The sequence below is a fragment of the Temnothorax longispinosus genome, chromosome 7 (genome assembly GCF_030848805.1).
Source record: "Temnothorax longispinosus isolate EJ_2023e chromosome 7, Tlon_JGU_v1, whole genome shotgun sequence".
Taxonomy (NCBI): Eukaryota; Metazoa; Arthropoda; class Insecta; order Hymenoptera; family Formicidae; genus Temnothorax; species Temnothorax longispinosus.
The window spans coordinates 21,142,619-21,164,566 of record NC_092364.1 but is presented as its reverse complement, the minus strand read 5'-3'; the positions used below and the strand labels follow the sequence as shown (position 1 = coordinate 21,164,566).

At 30.9% G+C, this 21,948-nt stretch overlaps 4 protein-coding genes across 4 annotated transcripts; 3 read left to right on the top strand and 1 right to left on the bottom strand.

Annotated features, from left to right (window-relative positions):
* Positions 1-1,121: 1,121 nt before the first annotated feature.
* On the top strand, positions 1,122-3,133 carry Rpt1 (26S proteasome regulatory subunit Rpt1). The gene is made up of 6 exons (XM_071784218.1): positions 1,122-1,301; positions 1,384-1,421; positions 1,547-2,029; positions 2,108-2,272; positions 2,358-2,524; positions 2,599-3,133. Exons 1-6 carry the CDS (start codon positions 1,229-1,231, stop codon positions 2,975-2,977), a joined length of 1,305 nt encoding a protein of 434 aa, XP_071640319.1. The 5' UTR covers positions 1,122-1,228; the 3' UTR covers positions 2,978-3,133.
* Positions 2,831-5,994, bottom strand: Dib (Cytochrome P450 302a1, mitochondrial). The gene is made up of 8 exons (XM_071784217.1): positions 5,638-5,994; positions 5,191-5,431; positions 4,900-5,075; positions 4,579-4,783; positions 4,068-4,218; positions 3,698-3,946; positions 3,379-3,603; positions 2,831-3,287 (listed from the first exon to the last, which is right to left on the bottom strand). Exons 1-8 carry the CDS (start codon positions 5,813-5,815, stop codon positions 3,174-3,176), a joined length of 1,539 nt encoding a protein of 512 aa, XP_071640318.1. The 5' UTR covers positions 5,816-5,994; the 3' UTR covers positions 2,831-3,173.
* Positions 5,995-8,700: 2,706 nt separating this feature from the next.
* On the top strand, positions 8,701-13,362 carry LOC139816608 (retinol dehydrogenase 12-like). Its single transcript, XM_071784220.1, has 6 exons — positions 8,701-9,021; positions 9,441-9,522; positions 10,552-10,856; positions 11,436-11,552; positions 12,118-12,334; positions 13,028-13,362. Exons 1-6 carry the CDS (start codon positions 8,904-8,906, stop codon positions 13,176-13,178), a joined length of 990 nt encoding a protein of 329 aa, XP_071640321.1. The 5' UTR covers positions 8,701-8,903; the 3' UTR covers positions 13,179-13,362.
* A 1,683-nt stretch (positions 13,363-15,045) lies between these two features.
* LOC139816607 (retinol dehydrogenase 11-like) lies at positions 15,046-21,794 on the top strand. Its single transcript, XM_071784219.1, has 6 exons — positions 15,046-15,208; positions 16,693-16,774; positions 18,252-18,562; positions 18,942-19,070; positions 19,625-19,841; positions 20,309-21,794. Exons 1-6 carry the CDS (start codon positions 15,100-15,102, stop codon positions 20,457-20,459), a joined length of 999 nt encoding a protein of 332 aa, XP_071640320.1. The 5' UTR covers positions 15,046-15,099; the 3' UTR covers positions 20,460-21,794.
* Positions 21,795-21,948: the final 154 nt, after the last annotated feature.

Genomic DNA, 21,948 nt, shown 5'->3' with positions numbered 1-21,948 from the left:
AGAGAATAGTAAATTAAACACGAAAAATTTAATTATTTTGAGGCAACCCGGGAAAAAATTGTATATATATAATTATAAGATATGTTTCTCTTATATATAATCTCTGTCATACTTTCGCAGAATTTTGCAAGAACTACAAGTTGGCCAGAATCTGATTAGAGGGACTCTAGTGCACATCTTTTCTAATCGCTACACTGTAAAATTTTAATTAAGTTAAAAAATATTATATACACATATATTTATTTATTTATTTATTATTATAAAAGAAACAAACGGAGACGCGACAACTTGAATGACTAAATAACTGATTATACAATGTTCTATATATAATCATATTTTATATACATATATAATTACATATAGAATAGACAATATTTTCTCATTTCCTTGAATTTCACTTTTTTATAAAAAAAACCAATGTAAACATTTTCCTTTATAGTTATATATTTTTTAAATTTTTCTTATGGTTCTTATCTCTACGAACAAAGATTATAGGTGCGATCCACTTGGTGCTCCAAAACGCTCTTGGAAACAATGGAAACATTTCATCCTTGTTTATCAAATGTTAAACAAGGACAAAATGATACTCTGAAGCGTTTAAAGCGTCTGGTGGATCGCACCCTGTATAAGAGAAAGAAAACATACATGGACATATTTTATATACAATTATTACATGAAAATTTTTTTCCCGGGAAGTCACAAACACAAAACAAAACAGGACGTACCTCGGCCGCATCGGTCGGTCTCGGAGTCACGTAGTGGTCACGTACGCTGCGGCAGGTTTAACGTTCCTTCACGCAACAATATCACTCGAGCAGCTGTATATTTTACGTAACAATATTATTTAACACGCACAAATTAGAAAAAATCTTCACTGAAGCGACACATTGACCACATAAGAAAATGGCTTTCTCCTCTTTTCTTCTTTCTTTTTTCCATTCTCGGAGTTTCTTTAAGCGCCATCTCTGAAACGCAGAGGTAATTATCAATCACTGACTTCTTATCGGTAAGTTCAGATTTACCATTTGCTCATTACAAGGATGAAAAGAGTTTGATCGTTCGTTGCACTCGGTTGCAGATGTCGCTTGGAGGTTCTCCCCGATTTCGCTTGTAATCTTGTAATTAGAACATAACCCCAAAAAAGTGCGACAAAATCCGGACTGTTAACGAATAACGAACGTTAAAAGTGTGGTTTGCGGTAAACAGGACGATTTAACAAAAGCGAAAAATGCCGGATCATTTAGGAGAAGATATGCGGAAGGTGAAGAACGAGGAGGAGAAGGAAGAAAAGGAGATAAAATGTGAGTTCCATTTCGCGACTTTCTTTATTGTTCACTTTATCATGATTCTTATTTGCTAAAAGCTCGTCTTCTCGATTTTCAGCACTGGATGAAGACGATATCGCTTTGTTGAAGACTTACGTATGTTAATCACCATTAGATATGTTGTTAGAGGAGAAATTTTTGAAATCAAGATATAGAGATAAATGTCCATTTGTCATATGAACGTCATGTCTTGAATTCCTGTAAATTTTTGTCCTTATTAGGGCCAAGGGCAATACACGAAGTCTATTAAATATGTTGAAGAGGATATCCAAATGATTATCAAGCGTGTGAACGAGTCAACGGGGATCAAAGAGTCTGATACTGGCCTGGCACCACCGGCACTTTGGGATTTGGCGGCTGACAAGCAAACTCTGCAAAATGAGCAACCCCTGCAAGTGGCACGCTGTACCAAAATCATAAATGCGGATTCCGACGATCCGAAGTATATAATAAATGTGAAGCAGTTCGCGAAGTTTGTAGTTGACTTGGCAGATTCTGTAGCGCCAACGGACATAGAGGAAGGCATGAGGGTAGGAGTGGATCGCAACAAGTATCAAATTCATATTCCACTGCCATCCAAAATCGATCCTACCGTAACGATGATGCAAGTGGAAGAGAAGCCTGATGTTACCTATAGCGACGTTGGTGGCTGCAAGGAGCAAATCGAGAAATTGAGAGAAGTCGTTGAAACGCCGCTGTTACATGTTGGTTTATAATCGTTTACTATTATTGCGATTTGTTAACAAAGTGTAGAGAAAATGTAACCAAGAGATTTATTACAGCCGGAGAAGTTTGTCAACTTGGGTATTGAACCACCGAAAGGCGTTTTGTTATTTGGGCCTCCAGGTACAGGAAAGACTTTATGCGCTAGAGCAGTGGCCAATAGGACAGATGCCTGTTTCATTCGTGTCATTGGTTCAGAATTAGTCCAGAAATATGTTGGTGAGGTATGTCAAATGCTGCGTAAAGAAGCAATTATAAAAGTAAAGAGCAATGTTTATGGATAACATGTACAACTTTGTTCTTTCGCAGGGTGCTAGAATGGTAAGAGAACTGTTCGAGATGGCGCGAAGTAAAAAGGCTTGTTTGATCTTCTTCGACGAAATCGACGCCATCGGTGGTGCCCGTTTTGATGACGGTGCCGGCGGTGATAACGAAGTTCAACGTACTATGCTGGAGTTAATAAATCAGTTAGACGGGTAAGTTGCTCGTCTATTCCTAAAGAGTTGCTGTCTAATTATTTTACGACTTAACCGTAACTTAATTTTTTCAGATTTGATCCACGAGGTAACATAAAGGTTCTAATGGCGACGAACAGGCCGGATACCCTGGATCCTGCATTGATGCGACCAGGTCGTCTGGATAGAAAGATAGAATTTGGACTGCCGGATCTCGAGGGACGCACGCACATCTTCAAGATTCACGCGCGCTCGATGAGCGTCGAGAGGGACATCAGATTCGAGTTGCTCGCTCGTTTGTGCCCTAATAGCACAGGCGCTGAAATACGATCGGTCTGTACCGAGGCTGGTATGTTTGCGATTCGTGCACGGCGCAAGGTTGCCACGGAGAAGGATTTCCTCGAGGCGGTTAACAAGGTCATCAAATCGTACGCCAAGTTCTCCGCAACGCCAAAATACATGACTTACAATTAGAAGTATCCGCAATTCGTTTAATTTTCGTGTTCGATAAATTATCAGCGCGACACATAAATCTTATAATTATTTCTATTGCTGTATCTATTGAATAAGTCAAGGAGCAACTTTGCCCATAAGTAGAATATATAATAAACTGTTGTTTTCCGATACAAACCTCGTTAAAAGTTTTCTGTTCGATCTTAATGACTTTTCTTTACGCATGTAGATTTTCGAACCTCAATTTAATAGGCGCGTCAGGTTTGTTGATTAGAAACGAAACTGAATCAAGAGGCTCTCCACACCATGTAAACCGCAGATTTCTGCAGATCTGCAAAGAATTCATTGAAACATCATTGCAATTATGTATGTGATTGCGCAATATGTTATTAAGAAAAATTAATAATTCTTAAGACACACACTCGCAGTAAAACAACTTGCAAATTTTGTTCCGCGAATCGTCTTGCGATGCACGATCGCGGGCCATGGCCAAAAGGAAGTACAGTGTACGGGTTGACAGGCTTTTCTCTCAGCTTGTTTTCTTTGTCGTTACTATCGCGCAACCATCTCTCCGGTCTGAATGAATTTGGCTCGTCGAAATATTCGGGAAGTCGACAAATCACTTGATTTTGCGTGACGACTACAGTCTGAAACATTTCGATGAGATTTTCTCTTAAAGAATTTGTTTCATCACTACCTTTCAAAATATAAATTATTTATTTATAAACACAAATACACTACTCCTTTGGGAACGCGATATCCGCTCAGCACCACATCAGTTTGCAGGATACGACCTATTCCCACGGAAATAGGATTTAGCCTGAAAGTTTCTTTTATTGCGGCCTTCACGTACGTGGCATTTCTTAGGATCTCCGTCGTTATCGGGGACATAGGATCCGGTAACAAAGCCGCAGCTTCCGATCTTAGCTTTTCTTGAACAGCTGGATTCCTTGCAAGATGATACAAGGCGAATGACGTACTGTATGTCGTCTAAAATAATATGAAATTTATATTTTCCTCTCGCCACGATTTCGTCGCTTGTAATAACTATATTTAATCGCAAGTTCATTAAAATTTGTGTAAAACGTATAGTCAATACTTGAAAACCTACGGTATCCACGCCAGCGAGCAACATATCACACGCCATACCCACAATATCTTTAATATCTAAAGCCTCATTTTTTAAATATTCCTTGAGAAGAGATTGTTTCCGACATATTAATACATCTCGATTTTTCTGAGTAACCATTTGTAGCGCTACTCTGAGATATTTCAATAACAAAAAAATTATAAATTATGACAGAATTATGTAAATGAGCACGATTTCATCAGAAATCTATTTCATTGCATGATTCTTTTATAAATGATGCAAAGATTTTTTACGACGTAAAAAGTATCATTTTTTTAAAAAAGGTAATGATAAATTAAAATAAATTTATTATTTATTTTTATAGCTTTTTTATCTATAAACTTTTTTAAATCATTAAAAAATAAAATTTAGAGAATTTATGTGTAATTTTGCATTATTTACGAAATGATCAAATATTTTTCCAACAATTTAAGGTCACAACAATTAATATTTTATATATGCGGTAATAAATAATTTATAATTGCGCACTTACTCTTCCATGTAATTCTGCGCTTTGCGCAATTTTCGGTATAACGGCGTTTCGAAAAATCGCCAAATCATCGGGCCATTGTCTAATTTCAAAATTACGCTATTCGTCGTAAACGCTGCCTCGATTAGCCTTGAACTTCGAGAATGCGGATGTTTTTCTTCTTCCGAAAGACTTCGCATTTTTACATCGAAAGCCACGAGACAAGTCACTGAAAATGTATGCCGATGATGTAACATATGCTTTTTATCAACGTTATATATGTATATTCGTCAAAATCGGTAGCGTTAATGAATGGAATAATTTGTCTAGACGTGAAAATATTACATTCGAGAAAGAGACGCGAGAATAGAGGTAGAAAATCATCGGGCTTCTCGCGAGAGCAGAGCTGCACGAACTCCTGAACAACTGCGTCGGTATCCTCAAGGTAATCGACGACGTTCCGGGGTTTGCTAAGAACCTTTTGAAATTCACGGCGCAGCCTCCACCACTCGGTGCCGTTTCTGAAATATCCAATCCCCATATTAATCTTCATTCTACCGAGACACGAAGCGATTCTCCGGCCGATTCTTATGTACAAATATCATGATATATTGTAATGCGTTGTAAGATTCTTACGTGGGTAAGAGACCCCCGGTGTTGTAGACGTTACTCCTGTCCTTTCGATACTTGAGGAGAGCCAAGTGCGATCTTCTCTTTGGATGCAGACCCGCCTCAGCTTTGAAAATCTCCGCGATATCTTCCGGTCGGAATACCCACACTACTGATTGGCCTGGTACTATTTCCTCACGCACCAGAGGTCCATATTGCTTTTTTTTCAATAAGCCGTTGATATGTAGCTTCGTAAAATTGTACTCACCTATACCGTTGACATATATTCCGTAAGATTAATTTATCGACATTTAAGAGAGAGATGAGCACGTATTATTTGGAATATGTAGTAATAGTTTTAATACAGAATCGGTTCTCTCTATCCTTAGTTCAATGGGAAATTTTAGAAACATTAAATTTGCAATAGTAATAAATCTTTTTAATGGATTATCGAAATACATATTATTTTCTTACCGATGAAAGGTAGGTACTTGTACAGTGTCCCAATAACGGGCAAAGATCTTGGTCCCGGTATGTTTTCGAAAGGCTTGGGCTCGGTACTATCAACGTGACACTGATTAATTGAGCACGATTGAGCACGTAATTTCTTTATTATTCCTCTTCCTCCACATAGTTTCACTCGTGCGTACATCACTAATGTATATTTCACACGTATATATACTTTGTACTAAAATTTTACCGTTGATTTATACAGTAGATTTATAAGAGAACGCCATATATGCACCAGAAAAACAGGTTTTATCTGTGCAGACTGCTTGAGAACTCGATCAATTTTGAACCTCTCGGTTCTCCTGTTCTCCGCCTTTCCCGTTGCTGGCCACTCGACATTCTCGTTCTGAACCGTTGGCATAAATTTGATGCTAGGCAGATAAAGTTCGGATACAACGCTTCACAATATTTCTTTTAAAGAAACATGAGCACAAGCTGACGAATGTCATTGACTGCTAACGCGACTATTTAATGTGGCCAATATCTTAGTGACTTGTCTTGTATAATATTATTTCTTCCTCGTTTAATATACCTATTATTTACTTATTACGTAACGTCTAAAATGTCACCAATGTTCATAGAGATATCCCAGTGAGAAATTACCCTTCGAATTGACGTCTATCGACGTCTACAGACGTCTAATTAGACGGGTGACTTTGCATGAGATTACGAAAAAAAATATATGGCTTATAAAATATACGTATATGCGCATAGGATTATATAAAAAAGTATATATATATATTTTTTATGTTGTATAATAATACTTTTTAAATTTTCTACGATATTTCCGAGAGATCTTGGTTAAATTTTCAAAAATTTCCTATGTTTTATAATAATATTCCGTCGAAATTAATTATATAACATAAAAAAGTAAAATTCGCGATAATATTAGAAATATCATATAAATTTTATACGATTAGATCTACAAATTCTCGAGCTCGGATTTATAATAAATTGCGCACTTAGCTTATACAGCTTAATAAGCAATTTTCTTTAAATTAGTGTTGGTTGTACTATGAAAATTAATAGGAGAAAATAGCGTAATATATGCCACTTATCAAGAGACACGGTAGTGTCTCGCGCCAAGTACACGCGGAGCGAGATTACGTATACGTGAGCGTATAATTTTTTTACCCCAACTCTTTATATCTTATTAATTCTCTTCATACCTGAATCAAAATTTTCGTTTTACTTTTGACTATAATTGTCATTTATCTAAAATCTGAGGTCTACTTTTATACTTCAAATAATTAGATTATCATTTTCTCACAGTTTTGACGATGAAGGTAATAATGAATAAGTATTAAGATTATAGTAACTGAACAGGTCATATAATAACAAAAACGGCAAATGTTTCAATACTGTGCGCCAATAGCCCATTTTAGGCAAACTGTATATTTTGTTTGTAAAAAACGATAGAAAAATTATTTAATCAAAAAGTTTTTACTACATTATTAATTTTAACAAAAGTGTAAAATGTAAAATGCTATGATGTATGATGCATAAGTTTTATAGCTTTCTTTCTTCGTTTCTTTTCTTTCTTACATATTAAACTTATTATTATAATATACTTATGCTTAATTAAAGTTGGAAAACACGAGAATTAACAGGATATAAAGAGTTTCATGAGATTTTGTTGAAAATTTTTTTGTAAATCTAAGTTTATTTCTAAACAAAGAGTAGAAATTATACTTTTATATGTACAAACTTATAACAATTCTGCGTTGCGGCCCGAACAGCAGCCGACCCGATTATGAAATTATGTATATATAAAGAAATATAATCGTGAGAGAGCAATGAAAAGAAAAGAAACAACGATGAGTCAGCTTAACAAGCGAATTGCGGTTTTTTATTATCTACTAGTGTTGCAAAGCCATTGTTAAATACAGAAAAAAATTACATAAATTTTAACTACGCAATAATTGTTGTGCAATATTGACCATCAATTTTAGGCATTTCTAAATATTGCGACCTTGACATTTCAGTATTATTAAAATTATTTTAATAATTTAATGCAGAAATTTGATATTAATTAAACCGCAAATTACACTTAAGATGTTATATGGTAAAACATAGTGTAAAATTATATAGGAATCATTTAGAATTATTTAGGTAGCTCAAGTTAATTTCTAGTTTTTAATATGGTAAACTATATTTGGTTAATAATAAAATAGCGAACAAACAAAAGAAATAATTATAATTAACATTATTATTATTAATTATAATATATCGGAAAAGAAATGTTTTCGGATCCACGTATATATAACTTAATTTCGTATGAGGTTTTTCTTATAATAAATACCATATACTTCTAAAATATGTGATATTAGATATTATTTATTATTATTTACACACACACACACACACACACACACACACACACTCTCTCTCTCTCTCTCTCTCTCTCTCTCTCTCTCCAGACAGCCAAATGCTGTGAGTTTGCTGCCATGCTGCCAACAATAGCAGCTTGTGGTTAATGCAACTAATTTTGACTGCAACTCGGGACAAGGTGAGACAGCATTATGCTTGTCGGGTTGAACTCATATGAATTATATTTCTATTAACAGCAAATTGATTGCAACGTGACAGCAGACAGCATCAATTAGTGAGGGATTTGTGACAATTTCATATTGTCAACACTTCGTTAGCAACGAGATATAATTAAAAAACTTCATAGCTTGATGACATATATACACAATAACGGATGGAAATCGTTATATATGTGTTGTTGCCGTCACGTTTGATTATGATGCTCAAGATGGAACGATGAATCATTCATTGCTGTCATGTTGCTGATATGTTGCAACATAACATACCAATATTGCGGACCGTTTGCTCTTGAAAATAGCTACAGTCATGTAGCTGTATTTGTAACGTGTTCTATTTCAAATATATGAAAACACATGCATTAGTTTGCTCAATATGTTCTATCACGCTTGGCTATCTGGGTCTCTCTCACTCTCTCCCCCTCTCTCTGCCTCCCCCCTCTCCCTCTTTATAACTTTATATAAGTACCCTAACGTGTAAATCTCCATCAGACTCTTCTGACTAATTCAGTGGACGACCTTAGCCGCATACAATCATCTGGTTGCTGTAGGCAGTGTAGATAATTACGTTTTAAAAGCGTCGTGAAGCCGTGTAAAAGTCAGCTGGTTGCTGTAGACAGTGTAGACAGTTACGTTTTAAAAGCGGTGCGCGTCGTGAAGCCGTGTAAAAGAGATATCGTGAAAATGTGGCCGTTTCATAGTCAGTGTAACAGTACAGCAAGACTCGTCGGTAAAACCGTAATTATAACGGGAGCGAATACAGGAATTGGCAAAGAGACCGCTAGAGATCTCTATAGAAGAGGTAACTCTACGTTAATTTGAAAAATTTCAACAGAAATTGATAATTTCTTGAAATAATGATTCGTTAGATTGGATTTGTTGATTTTATCTAATTATATCGCTTTTTATCGCGTTTTATCGCAAGAAAATTATAAATTCTTAATATGTGTAAGTCTCATGCTTATAAACTGAATTTATATCTCTTGTTGTATGAAGTCGATATTTATTATTATAACCCAGTGAGAAATGATCCGTCGAATCGACGTCTATATACGTCTAATTAGACGTCCTTCTCTCTTCTATAGACGTCGATAGACATTAATTCGACGGGTCATTTCTCACTGGGAACATATACCAGTTTGATGGTATTTTAGCATAACTTGGTACGAGAAATATAGTATTCATACATTTGAATATATGAATTAATATTTATATTTTTAGGAGCAAGAGTAATTTTAGCTTGTCGAGATATGCAAAAAGCAAACGACGCAATCGAAGATATAAGAAGAAATCCTCCCTCAAAGTAAGTAAAGTTATTATATATAAATATGCATTATTGTTGACGAATAGAATAGAATATTTATAATTTGCTTGTAATTATTCCTAACTTATCGATTAATGGTGAGCTTATAGGTAATCAGTAATTCATAATTATCACTACTTATATGTTTAATACAATTCTTATATTTCATAATTTTTCGTAAATACAATTCAGCAATAATATTATTGTCATTTTTCTCAGAGAATTCTCATTATTTAATGTATCGTTACATATATTATATTGCTATCGTAAGATATTTTTGAGTATTTGACATAAAACTCTTTAATTATACCGAGGTACTTGCCTTCAACAAGAATTTCCGATATAATTAATTTGCAAGGCACTGTAAAGAGGCCGTCAAATAAGTAGGTCTAATAGGATAAGATGTAATCTCATTTGTCAAGTAAATCGAAGTTTCTTAAGAAATCCTATTGTCTACCAAGCAACTAGGAAAAGGTAGGTTTACTTAAATTAAAAATAGTAATAAGCATAATGTTTAAGAGAGAGAGAGAGACGAAACATATGTGATCTGCAAGAAAAAACAGGAAAAAGATAAAAGTTTTTCTACGCTTCCAAGAAATTAGGCACTTTAAAAAATTTGCAATTTTAATAGCGTCTTTGCTTTATAAATTAATATTTTTTTTAATAATGTATGGTCGATACTTTCCTTTGTATAATAATTATGAAGTTCTTGGAAAAATAAATTATTTTTTTTCTATGTTTATCGTGACGAAGTCACGATAGAGAAATAATAGAACAGTTTGCAAAATTAGCAAACATGATTTTATTCCATAAAATTACTCAATATTTAATGAAATGTCAGTTATATCATAAAATATAAAATATAATTGTTATAATCTACGGTTCTGAGATATTAATATAAACATAGTTAATATATACACACTTGATATACATCATATACATTTAGTATAATTAACACACATTTTTATAATTGTATTAATTACACACACAATACGTATTGTATGTGTAATAATATATGATAATTTTCAGAGCAGATAGGGAACAGTTTCAAGGTAATCGAGGTGAACTCGCGGTCTATCGTTTGGACCTGTGCAGCCTAAAAAGCGTAAAAGAATGTGCTGAGATGTTGTTGAAAAATGAATCAGCCATTCACTTGCTGATAAATAACGCTGGTGTGATGATGTGCCCGCAAGAAAAGACCGAAGATGGATTCGACTTGCAGCTGCAAACAAACCACCTTGGTCACTTTCTCCTGACGCTCCTGCTACTGCCAAAAATGCAATCCTCCGGTTATGGTTGTAGAATATTGAATGTTTCGTCGTGTATGCACATGTGTACGTAAAATTAATAACATTCTAGTTAAGTTTATACATTACACAAATATAATTATAATATATGTTAATAATATACGTTTAGATCATAACGCGTAATGTTATCATGGAAGAAAAATAATTTAGCTATTGCAGCAAAAAATAGTTACCTGCTATTATATATTTCTTGAGAGGACAAACAAATTTTGTCACGATAGTTTAATGTTACAGTAAGATTTGTTTTGCTAAAAAGATAGAAAAATTTTATAAAATAGATTTATTTATGTTAATTTGCTGTTAAGGCAAACAGTCTTATTTATAAAATTTGCTATAACGACAAAATTGTTGCTGTATAAAATGTTAATATAAAAATAAACAAAATCAGAAAATAGCAAAAAGAAATAGAGTGAATTTGTTACTATTTAAAATAATTTGTAAATTTAAAATTTTATTTTACTAAATAAAATTAGTTTTCTTAACACGAATTTTTTTTTGCTATTGATATTAACTAACGAAATTTGCTGTATCAGCAAATCTTTCTTCTCCGTGATATATAACAATAGAAAGAAATAGCTAATAGTGATGGCTATTATTGTAATATAGTTGGCGCTGTGCATGAGGACCTAAATTTGGAGAAAACATACACTCCCTTCAGAGCATATGCACAAAGTAAGCTAGCGAACGTATTGTTCACCAAGGAACTCGCTCGTCGGTTAAAAGGTATACAAAAACAATTATTACAAGCTGCAAATATTGTAGAGAATTTTAATATTATATAGCATGACTTAAAGCCGTGCGTCAAAGTGGCACATTAACTTCAATTAATTACAAAAACCGACCGTAAGTTTTTTGCTAGCTTTACCTAGCTTAGATATTAATTTCTATAGTGTCCCAATTTTCAAACGTTACTTACTGATACTTTTTTGTTTTTTTTTCTGATTTTTTGAAAAAAATTTTTTATAAATATAAAATTTTAAGGAATTAAGTAGATTATAAAATTACATTTTTTAGTTGATTTTACGTGGTTTATTTTAATAGAGATTTAAGATTCAATTACAAAAATATAAAGCTAAAGATTGCAACAGATGATGACTTCCATTGTTCTTTTTTGCAAAAAAAAAAAAATATATAATTTCAATTTAATCACTCTGCTCTTGAAAAGTAATGTGCAAAGCGATAAAATAATCTGTAGAAATAAAGAAGGATATATAGAGACTTTTTGCATCTCCTTTTATATTTTAGTGCTATCAGACAGTTTATAAATTAGAATACGTACGTTTTTCAGAGGCACACATTTACGGAATAAATGTATATTCTTTGCATCCCGGAGTTATAACGACAGAATTAGGTAGACATTTTAGCACGACAGTATTTCCAGGTGCAAGCACTGGTTTTCGATCGCTTCTGCGACCAATTTTAAAGAATCCCGAACAAGGTGCACAAACGACTATATATTGTTCAGTGGCCGAACAGGCAGCTAACGAGACTGGTCTCTATTATAGGTAAGAAAAAAGTATATATATGTTAATACCGTCAGAACCAAAATTCCGTCAATACCCGATTTAATTGGTCAAAACTAGTTTTATCAGAGAAATTTCATCAATACTGGTATTAACTAATCAATTCTAGAAATAACAACGGACTGTCAGTAAAAACTAGATCTGACTAAAAAATAGATTTGTTAAAATCTGTTAACAATTTTTACTAAGCAAAATTAGTAATTCTCACTGAGTTGGGCCAGTTAAAAGTGTTGGTAATTATTCAAAATAGGGCTTTTTCCGAATTTTGATATTTTTTGTATCAATACTAAGGGAAGTAATTTGCTGATACGTCTGTATAGACAATACACATATAGGCGGGGAAGGAGTTCTGCCTGCAGCGCGTTTTTTTCCAGTGTTCCTTACATTAAATAAAATTATCCGCTAAATATAATGTGCAATAGAATAATCCCTCAATATTTCAGAATATATAATGTTTTATATAATATGATTTCAATAAAATATAAATATGTGTTGCATACTTCACATTTGTCATTACAAATTTAGTCGCATAAAATCTTTTAAAATCTCAATTTTACACATTTCAACATTTGTATTTGAATAACTGCAAGAAAAAGAAAATATTTCAATATTTTTCTTCTCTATTTTAATATATTTTATAACAAAATTTTTTTACATTATTTTATCCTTATGAAGGGAATGCGGCGTTGCGACTCCACAGTGGCGAGCACGAAATGATCAAATTGCTGAAAATTTATGGAATCAAACCTGTCAGCTTCTGAAGTTGGAACCTGATACAGACTTCCTCAGATTTTTGACAACTGTTTCGCATCAAATTGCTAAATAATGTATTTAATTAGTATTTAACATACATTAAGTTTAAAATAATGTATTGTTTAAATTAAATGTACTTTTGTTTGCTAATTATTATGTGTACATTTGAAGTAAGTAAAAATAGAAAACATGTTTCTTTAACAAATAGATAAGTTCTAAAGATTGATTATAAGATGGATTATAAGATAAATTATATAAAGATAGTAAAGTAAGTTACAAATTTTTAAAAAATTCAAATAATTAATATTAATTTAATTTTTAATAGTTACCATTCTTAACATTTTACTAATAAAATTTTAATTATATATCGCAAAGTTTTTATGTTTTGCGCGCGCATTTAATTTAGAGAAATTAAATTAATTATTTCTAATATAATTGTAATCACAAATAAAATTTTAAATTTTGACATACCTATTACTTAATGTTTCTTTTTATCTTTTTTACCACTATAATAGAGTTCCTCTAATCAGAGTCTAAGCCGCAACTCGATAATTCTGGCGAAATTCTGTAAGAGAGAAGGATATATACTATAATATATATCTTTTTACGTTAAGAATTTCTTGATATTACAATTCAATATAAAAAAGAGTATAAAAGAATATATGAATATCTTTTTGATATAATAATTTCAATATAAGTAAAGATAAAAAACCATATATGTGTGTGTTTATTAAATATATGTATATACGAGCGAACGTAATAAGTCAGGTATTTAAGATTCTTTAACCTTTCAAAAACAAAAAAATCATGCTTTTTCTTGCATAAATACATTAATTTTATTGCACATCTTTATTAATTGAAATTGCTAAGATATTGCCGAAAAACTAGTTTCCAGTTATTATATATTAAAAAATTATTTAATGATTTTACTTACACGTGTCTGAAGCCGCCACGATTTTAAGTAACTAATATAAGTAGCATCATATTTTTATGTAGAAATCTGACATCTTTCTAATTCTAATTTATTATGTATTTCGATCATAGATCTTGTAGATATGGACTGGCAAAATATATAGCGTAACGTACTTCTTTCTCTAAAGTATCCGGAGGTACGGAAAGAGGAAAAGAGAGAGAATGATATTTCTCTCACTAAAGTGTCCGGAAGTATGAAAAGAGAAAAAGATGGTCCTCTCTCTGACCTCCTTCGTACGCTACTTCTAATACAGAAACTATAGACAACTATAGACCAGTTCATATCAATAAGGTTTATGATTTAGATAAACACACATATGTGCATTTTATGCGTGTGTATGCGCACATTTTGAATTTTTAGTTGTTTGTCATATTACATATGGCATATAAAATTACAAATGAAACATTATTTGGAGTTTTAACACGAATTTTTAATCATCTAAAATGGATTTTACATTTTTATTGTATATTTATTGTCTGTTGAACAAAATTTACAACCATCTATCAATTTAAACATTAATAAGAAATAGTACGAGTACGTAAATACTTTCTATTAAATATAAAATAAAAAACATGTAAAAAAATTAATTTATTTTAATGTATAATACTTACTAGATAAAAACTCAAGACAAATAATATTTCAGTTCATAATTCAATACAATTGTAGTGAGAAATTAGAAATTTTAAAGCTGATTGTGAGCTTAAAGTTAGAGATTAGAGTTACATATTGTGAAAGAATAAAAAATAATTCGCATATTTCCATGTTATTTTACGTGTGAGACTAAAGTATTAATTTCCAAATTATACATGTGTGTGTGTATGCAATTTACATACAATTAATTTTTTTGAGCAATTTTATTTTCAGTGTATAGTTATTCTTTTAAACGAGGCCCCACTTGTACCAATTTAACTTTCCTACCTCACCTACTTACTTACTTCCACCACGTGACGTTCAACGTTTGCACGAACGTCGAGACAGGAGTTTCAGTCAGTTCAGTGATCGCAGTAGAAGAAAAGTAAAGATGCAGATATTATGCACTAGTCAGGTGCGTTTGGATGGCAAAATTGCCATTATAACAGGTGCGAACACCGGAATCGGCAGGGAAACTGCAAGAGATTTTTACAGAAGAGGTAAATATTAATTTTTAATCAACAAATGAGTGAAAGTAGTGATTTCAATGTGCTTGCTTATATGTTTGTGTCTCCGAGCGCGAGTGTATATATTAGATACATTTATTAATTGCACAAAATGTTATTCTTTAATGAAAAACAAATCAAAAAAATTTTAATCCGTTTTTTCTCCGATGTTTAACAAAGAAGGTATTATTAGAACAAAGTCTATTCAATATTCTTTACATGGACATATGTTTGTGCCTTACCAGTGTACTGATTATTAACATCCACTGCAGTACCAGTACTAAACATCTATAGTTTACGTCACATACTATTATATATGTAGATTTCAGATGGTTACTGGGGTATGTGACTCAGAACGCAGCTTATACGCAGTTTTGTTTTAAAATTGGTATTTATAGTCGTTACCTTTAGATCGTCTTATTGTAAAATAAGAAAATGCAGATATTATCATATCTTGATTAAAGATCAATTGATAATGTACTTAACTGAGAAACGAAACAATTACTGTGAAATCTGACTTGCGACAAAATATTGATTAAAATCGCATTATATGCTTGTTTAAATCTAAATTTTAAAATCGAATGATAGTGACATGTCAATCACACATGTCAGTAAAAATACCTCCAGCTAATATGTATGTTAACACAAGAAAACGAAAAATTTTACATTTTTTAAATAAAAATGTTTATTTTTATTTTATTTATTAATATTATAATATTAAAAATTATATTCTTACAATATTATACACATTATAACATTAAATATATAATATGTTATTTATAATATATATTATATTTAATAAATGTAACTGTTTATGATCAATTTAGAAATTCTTGAGAATTTTTATTATATATTTATCAATTAGAGGATAATCTCCTTTCAAGTTCTCTAGATTTATTAATTAAATAATATACATTTTTTCTCATATATCTTGTCTCTCTTTCCCTCTCTTTCTCTTTGAAAAGAAAGAGAGATTCAGCTGATTCAAAATGCAAGAATTATTCACACCCTTCCTGTTGAATTTAATTTTCGTTAACTTTCTACTTAGTGAAAGTCTAATGTAAATCCGTTCTACATTGTAGTACATACCATTGCGAATACAAAACATTGTTCACAGAGAAAAAGAATATTCATGATTTGAAAATATTTTTAGTTTCAACGTGGAAATCTTGAAATGAGATTATATTGCGTTAAACGAAGAAAACTTGGTTGAATGAAGTCATTTGAAATAAAAAATGGAAATAAGAAGTCTTATATAAAAAGATATAGTTTGTATTGCGTTAAACGAAGAATAAACCTTGATTGAATGAAGTCATTTGAGATAAAAAATGGAAAAAAGAAGTCTTATATAAGAAGATATAGATTGTTTTGTATCAAATCAAGAATATTCTTTTTCTCTGTTTATAAATAAATAATATAAGAGCATTTAAATAATTACATAATACAAATAATTATATAGATATCAATTTTCCATTTAGGCGCGAGAGTGATCTTGGCCTGTCGGAACGTTGAGAAAGCAAATGCCGCGATTGAAGATATAAAGCGTAATCCATTTCCGAGGTAAATATACAAAATTGCAATATTTATACTAAGCTTGCATGCATTAATGTGTTACACAAAACTTACTTCGACATGTATAAAACTTAAAATTATTGAATTTTATTGTTGCGTCTTTTCGGCGATGCTAATCCATTTTCTAATGTTACGTTTATTTTATCACGGAAATCTCAACATATTTTAAAGTGAGTTGGAAAGATTAGATGTCATGTAACTAATTTTAAATTTTTATGTTAAGCTTGATAACATTGTTTTGCACTTGATAATATTTGTGTTTGCATTATACACAATATATTATGTTATCACAAACAGTTATAATTAAAGTTGGCAAGTTCTATTTTTACCCTGGAATAACGCGCGTAGCACATCGTATGTTGCATAACTACTATGCAACTATTACTATGCAAATTATTACTTAGTAGCAAGCGCGTGGCGTACAAAAAATCGGTCTCAAACATGAAAAACAAGTCTGCATTCATAGTCAGATCTTTTATTTAAGACCGCCTTAACCACAATCTTAAGATGTTATAAACCAATCACAGAACCGTCTTAGCATCTTAAGACATTATATAAGACCGTCATGAAATAAGAACGGACTATGTACAGTATGAATACAAACCATTAGTTGCAAAATACTACAATTACAAAAAACTGTTTGAGCTACTCTGTATTATATCATATGCAAATAAGTGCGTTTATTGCAAACTCTTATCAGTCTTATGTATATACACTGTATATGCACTAATTGCACGCAGTTTGTCTAAAATTTTTATAGAAATAATTTCAAAGTAAATGTTTGCTGTTAATTGATTTGGACGATTTGGGCATGTATGCCTGTGAATAAAACACTAGTGCAAGAGATTAAAAACTTTTTTGTTTGTTTAAGAATAAATTTGACTGATTAAAAAAAAGAAATATTGCGAACATATTAATGGTTATAATTTCAAATTTCTTTTGTTAATAACTTTTTTAATAAAAAGCCGTCGAGTGACTTTTGCGCGTTACTCAGGATCGTGTCCTTGACAATATACGTAAGGTCAAAGGTGAAATCCGTAAGGTCGGAACTAATATGCATAATTACCTGTTTGTATTAATATTAATATATTTTTTTTAGTATAATACTTATATTAATCCGTCTTTATACGGTTTTTTACACCCTTGGAGTGTATACGTGAGTCTGTCACATTTGACGCTATTTTTCCTTACTTTATTGTATTTAAAAGAATAATTTGAAAAACTTCAAAACGTCTGTCTACATTGTAGTTGACGATTTTATAATTATTTTGATAAACATCGTTTATTCAATACTTTTTGGCAGGCTTGCAAGTTTTACAATTGCAGATATAATTTTGGCTCGGACGCCGTAGACCACGTATACAGGAGGGTTAATATAATACATTTTTAAATGTTACAACAGTATATTATAGACTGTATCGAAAGGAAATCAAATACAGTAATCATTGTGCTTCTTAACATTCAGCGCTCACAGTAAACTATTGGAAGACAAAAATAAGCTAGGCAATCTTGCGGTTTATCAGCTGGATCTCTCTAGCTTTAAAAGCGTAAGAAAATGCGCTAAAATGTTATTGAGAGAGGAATCGGCCATTCATATATTAGTAAATAATGCCGGTATGATGTTCACTCCGTACGAGATAACTAAGGATGGATTCGAAATACAGCTGCAATCGAATTATCTTGGACATTTCCTCTTGACGTTGTTATTATTACCGAAAATGCAATCGTCCGGTCCTGGCTGCAGAATAGTCAACGTATCATCACTTGCTCACATATGTACGTAAAAAGTAAAACAGAGAAATTAGATGTAAGAAATAAAAAGAAAAAGATTATTAAATGTATTATATATTATTATATTATTGTTGTAAGAATTTTGTATTTTTTGCGTGATTGAGATCGATCGCGTTTGCAATGCTAGTAGATATGCAGTAAAATATTTATTTATAAAGAATTAATTAGAATTTTGAAAACTCTCTGTGTACAATAATATAAAAACTGTTTGGAAATTATCTAATTAATATATTATATACTCTGTTGTTGTATTATTAATATGTAATTATATAATAATATACATAATTAGTATAATATTATATCAAATTATTAAATGGTAAATGTAATCAAATACTAATTAGTCATGAAATAATATCTATTGCAGTTGGCCAAATACATTACGATGATATAAATCTGGAAAAATCATATTCGTATATTCGTCCTTGGAAGGCATATATGCAAAGCAAACTGGCGAACATATTATTTACGAAGGAACTTGCACATCGATTGGAAAGTAAGAAAAATGAAAATTGTATATATAAAAGAATTAAAACTAAAAGAAATGGCTTATAAAAAAATACTACATTTATTACATAACAATTATCTATATACAGTTGTCATCTAAAAAATATAAAATTCGAAGTATAGGTTCCAATAGAAATCCGTACGAATATAGAAAACGGGCTAACTAAGAACCAGGCGCGGTAAATAATGTACGAAAGTTTTAATACAGTCAAGGTTGGAAGATATGTAAAATGAAATAAAAATAAAACTTTCGCGCATTATTTACCGCGCCTGGTTCTTATTTAGTCCGTTTTCTATATTCGTAAAAAATATAAATTTGATATTAATAGATAATTAGATATTAATTCTCTTGACGGATTGAAATTATCTTGAAAGATAATTAAATAGTATATTTAATTAGAGTTTATTACGTCTAGGAAAGTAAATAAAAAATATCAATTATAAATTAATAAGAATTTTTTAGATTAGTTATTATTATTCATTATATTGTAAATGCTTGATTATCAGGCAACCTAACCATTTTTTATATAAATTTGATTTCAGAGGCGAAAATCAGCGGAATAAACGTATATTCTTTACATCCTGGTGTCATAAGAACCGAATTGAGTCGAAACTATAATAGGACGATAATTCCGGGTGCAACGTTTTTTGTTCAATATATTATGCGCCCATTTATTAAAAATCCGGAACAAGGAGCTCAAACAACAATATACTGTGCGGTTGATGAAAAGACAGCTAATGAGACTGGTCTCTATTACTCGTAAGGGCAAGCTATATATGATAGCAAACATTTTTTTTATAAACCATATCAATAAATATAATTTAATAAACTCTAAATTTATAATATAAAATGCGAGATTAAGGCGCGAATGTATAAGTGATAAAAATTTCAACGTTTTTTTTCACGTTGCATGCAATTTATTCGTAGTAGATTTCTCTATTTGATGTCTCGATACCAATGTCGATGATTAAACTTTTAATTTGAAACTGATTGAGAATTTAATTAAAATTGTCGACTAATGGAAACATTGATAGAGATAAAAACCGTATAGTAGATAAAGAACTGTACGCATGAACAGTTAAATTACACATAAGTGAAAAAAAAACATTGAATTTTTAATTATACGTACATCCGCGCCTTAGATTTGTATTGGCCTTACATAAAATTTATATATTTTTTAAAAATAAATATGCCATATAATTCCATTCAATTTATGCTTTTTATAGAGAATGCCGTGTTACCAATCCAAAATCGATTGCAAGGAATGACCAAGAAGCCAAAAAATTATGGAATTACACTTGCCAGCTTCTACAATTAGAATTAAATGAAGACTTTTCTGCATTTTTGGAAACTGTCTCGCTCCAACTTGATAAATAATATTTCTTTGAATGGATTGTCATGGGTAACACACATGATTTTTCTGCCGCATTAGGCAGATGTTTACAATATATGACGTATAAAGATATAAAGAATAACGATAGAATATAAATAATTTTCACAAATATAAATTAGATCTAATAAAGATGCATAAATGTTCTTACTATATTTCAACAAAATAAGTTGTCAAATTAATGTAACATGTTACATCTGTCTCTTTTTGAAATACTATGCGATTGTCACTGCTAAAAAAGAGAATAATAATAATAACAAAAAAAAACACTTTAAACATTAAATGTCCAAAACAATTACTTATAATGTGTTGTATATTTAAAATTAAATTGCAATAAGATAACAATGTATCAAGAGTAAAACATATATGTGTAAAACTCTTGCAACTCAGCTGTTAGTTTAAATTATTTTTTAACAGAAACTCTTAGCTATATAATTCGATAAACACTCGATGACTTATAAAATATGTTACAGATCATTTATTTTGAGATATATTATTTCAACATTATATTTGACCAAGAAACAGGGCTATTAAACTTATTACAAGCTCATTTACAAAATAGATTTCTCTAGACTTTAAATTCTTTTGGTACACAATTACTTCTAACAGCGATTCTGTTGCATTTAATTACCGATTACCTATAAAGATCGTTATGGTAAAAAGGAAAAGGTTAGTTAGTAATTAAATTAATACTTTATGTATGTTATATATATATTACTACGATTAGATATATATATATTATATATTACTAAATGGTGCTAATGTTCTAATTTAATATAAGATAATTAGACTATCTTCTTGTATTTTATTTAAATACAATATTTACGATTAATTTCAGAATAACAGTTTTAATCTTTATTTAGATCTCCTTTATCCAACAGGCATCTGTAAATATTTTACAGTTTTGAATAATACATTTAAGAAAGACGCTATAATATAATATTTTAAAATAACTGCACACAATGGTGATTATCACAGCTTATGAACTGATAAACATCCGTGCTTATCGGCAATTAATTGCTTCCCATTTGTAAAAAAAAGTGTATTTCCATCAATAATAAATAGCTGACGTAAGAATTTGTGCATAGTTAAAATAAGAATTTATGTTAAAGCTGTCACAATTGTTACAACTATTACATTTGCAATTATAACATTATCTTTTTTTATTATGTAGTTCTATTTCTACTGCACTTGTTTTCGTAAAATCCATGTTGCATATATTGTACGTTGGATAGGCGAATAAAACGAGTTCGGTGAAATAGAGATAAAATTTGAATGTACATTGGTTATTGCAAATGAGAAAATAAATAACTATAAAGAGAGACTTTCGTATTGATTAATTATTATTTTTACGCTAATTATAATTAAACATAAATGTTTTATATTATTTATAAGTTCTTTTTTGAGAATACTTTCTACAAGTAAATGTTCAATTCAATGATTTTTAGTCTTGTTATTTGTTTATAATCGTATATT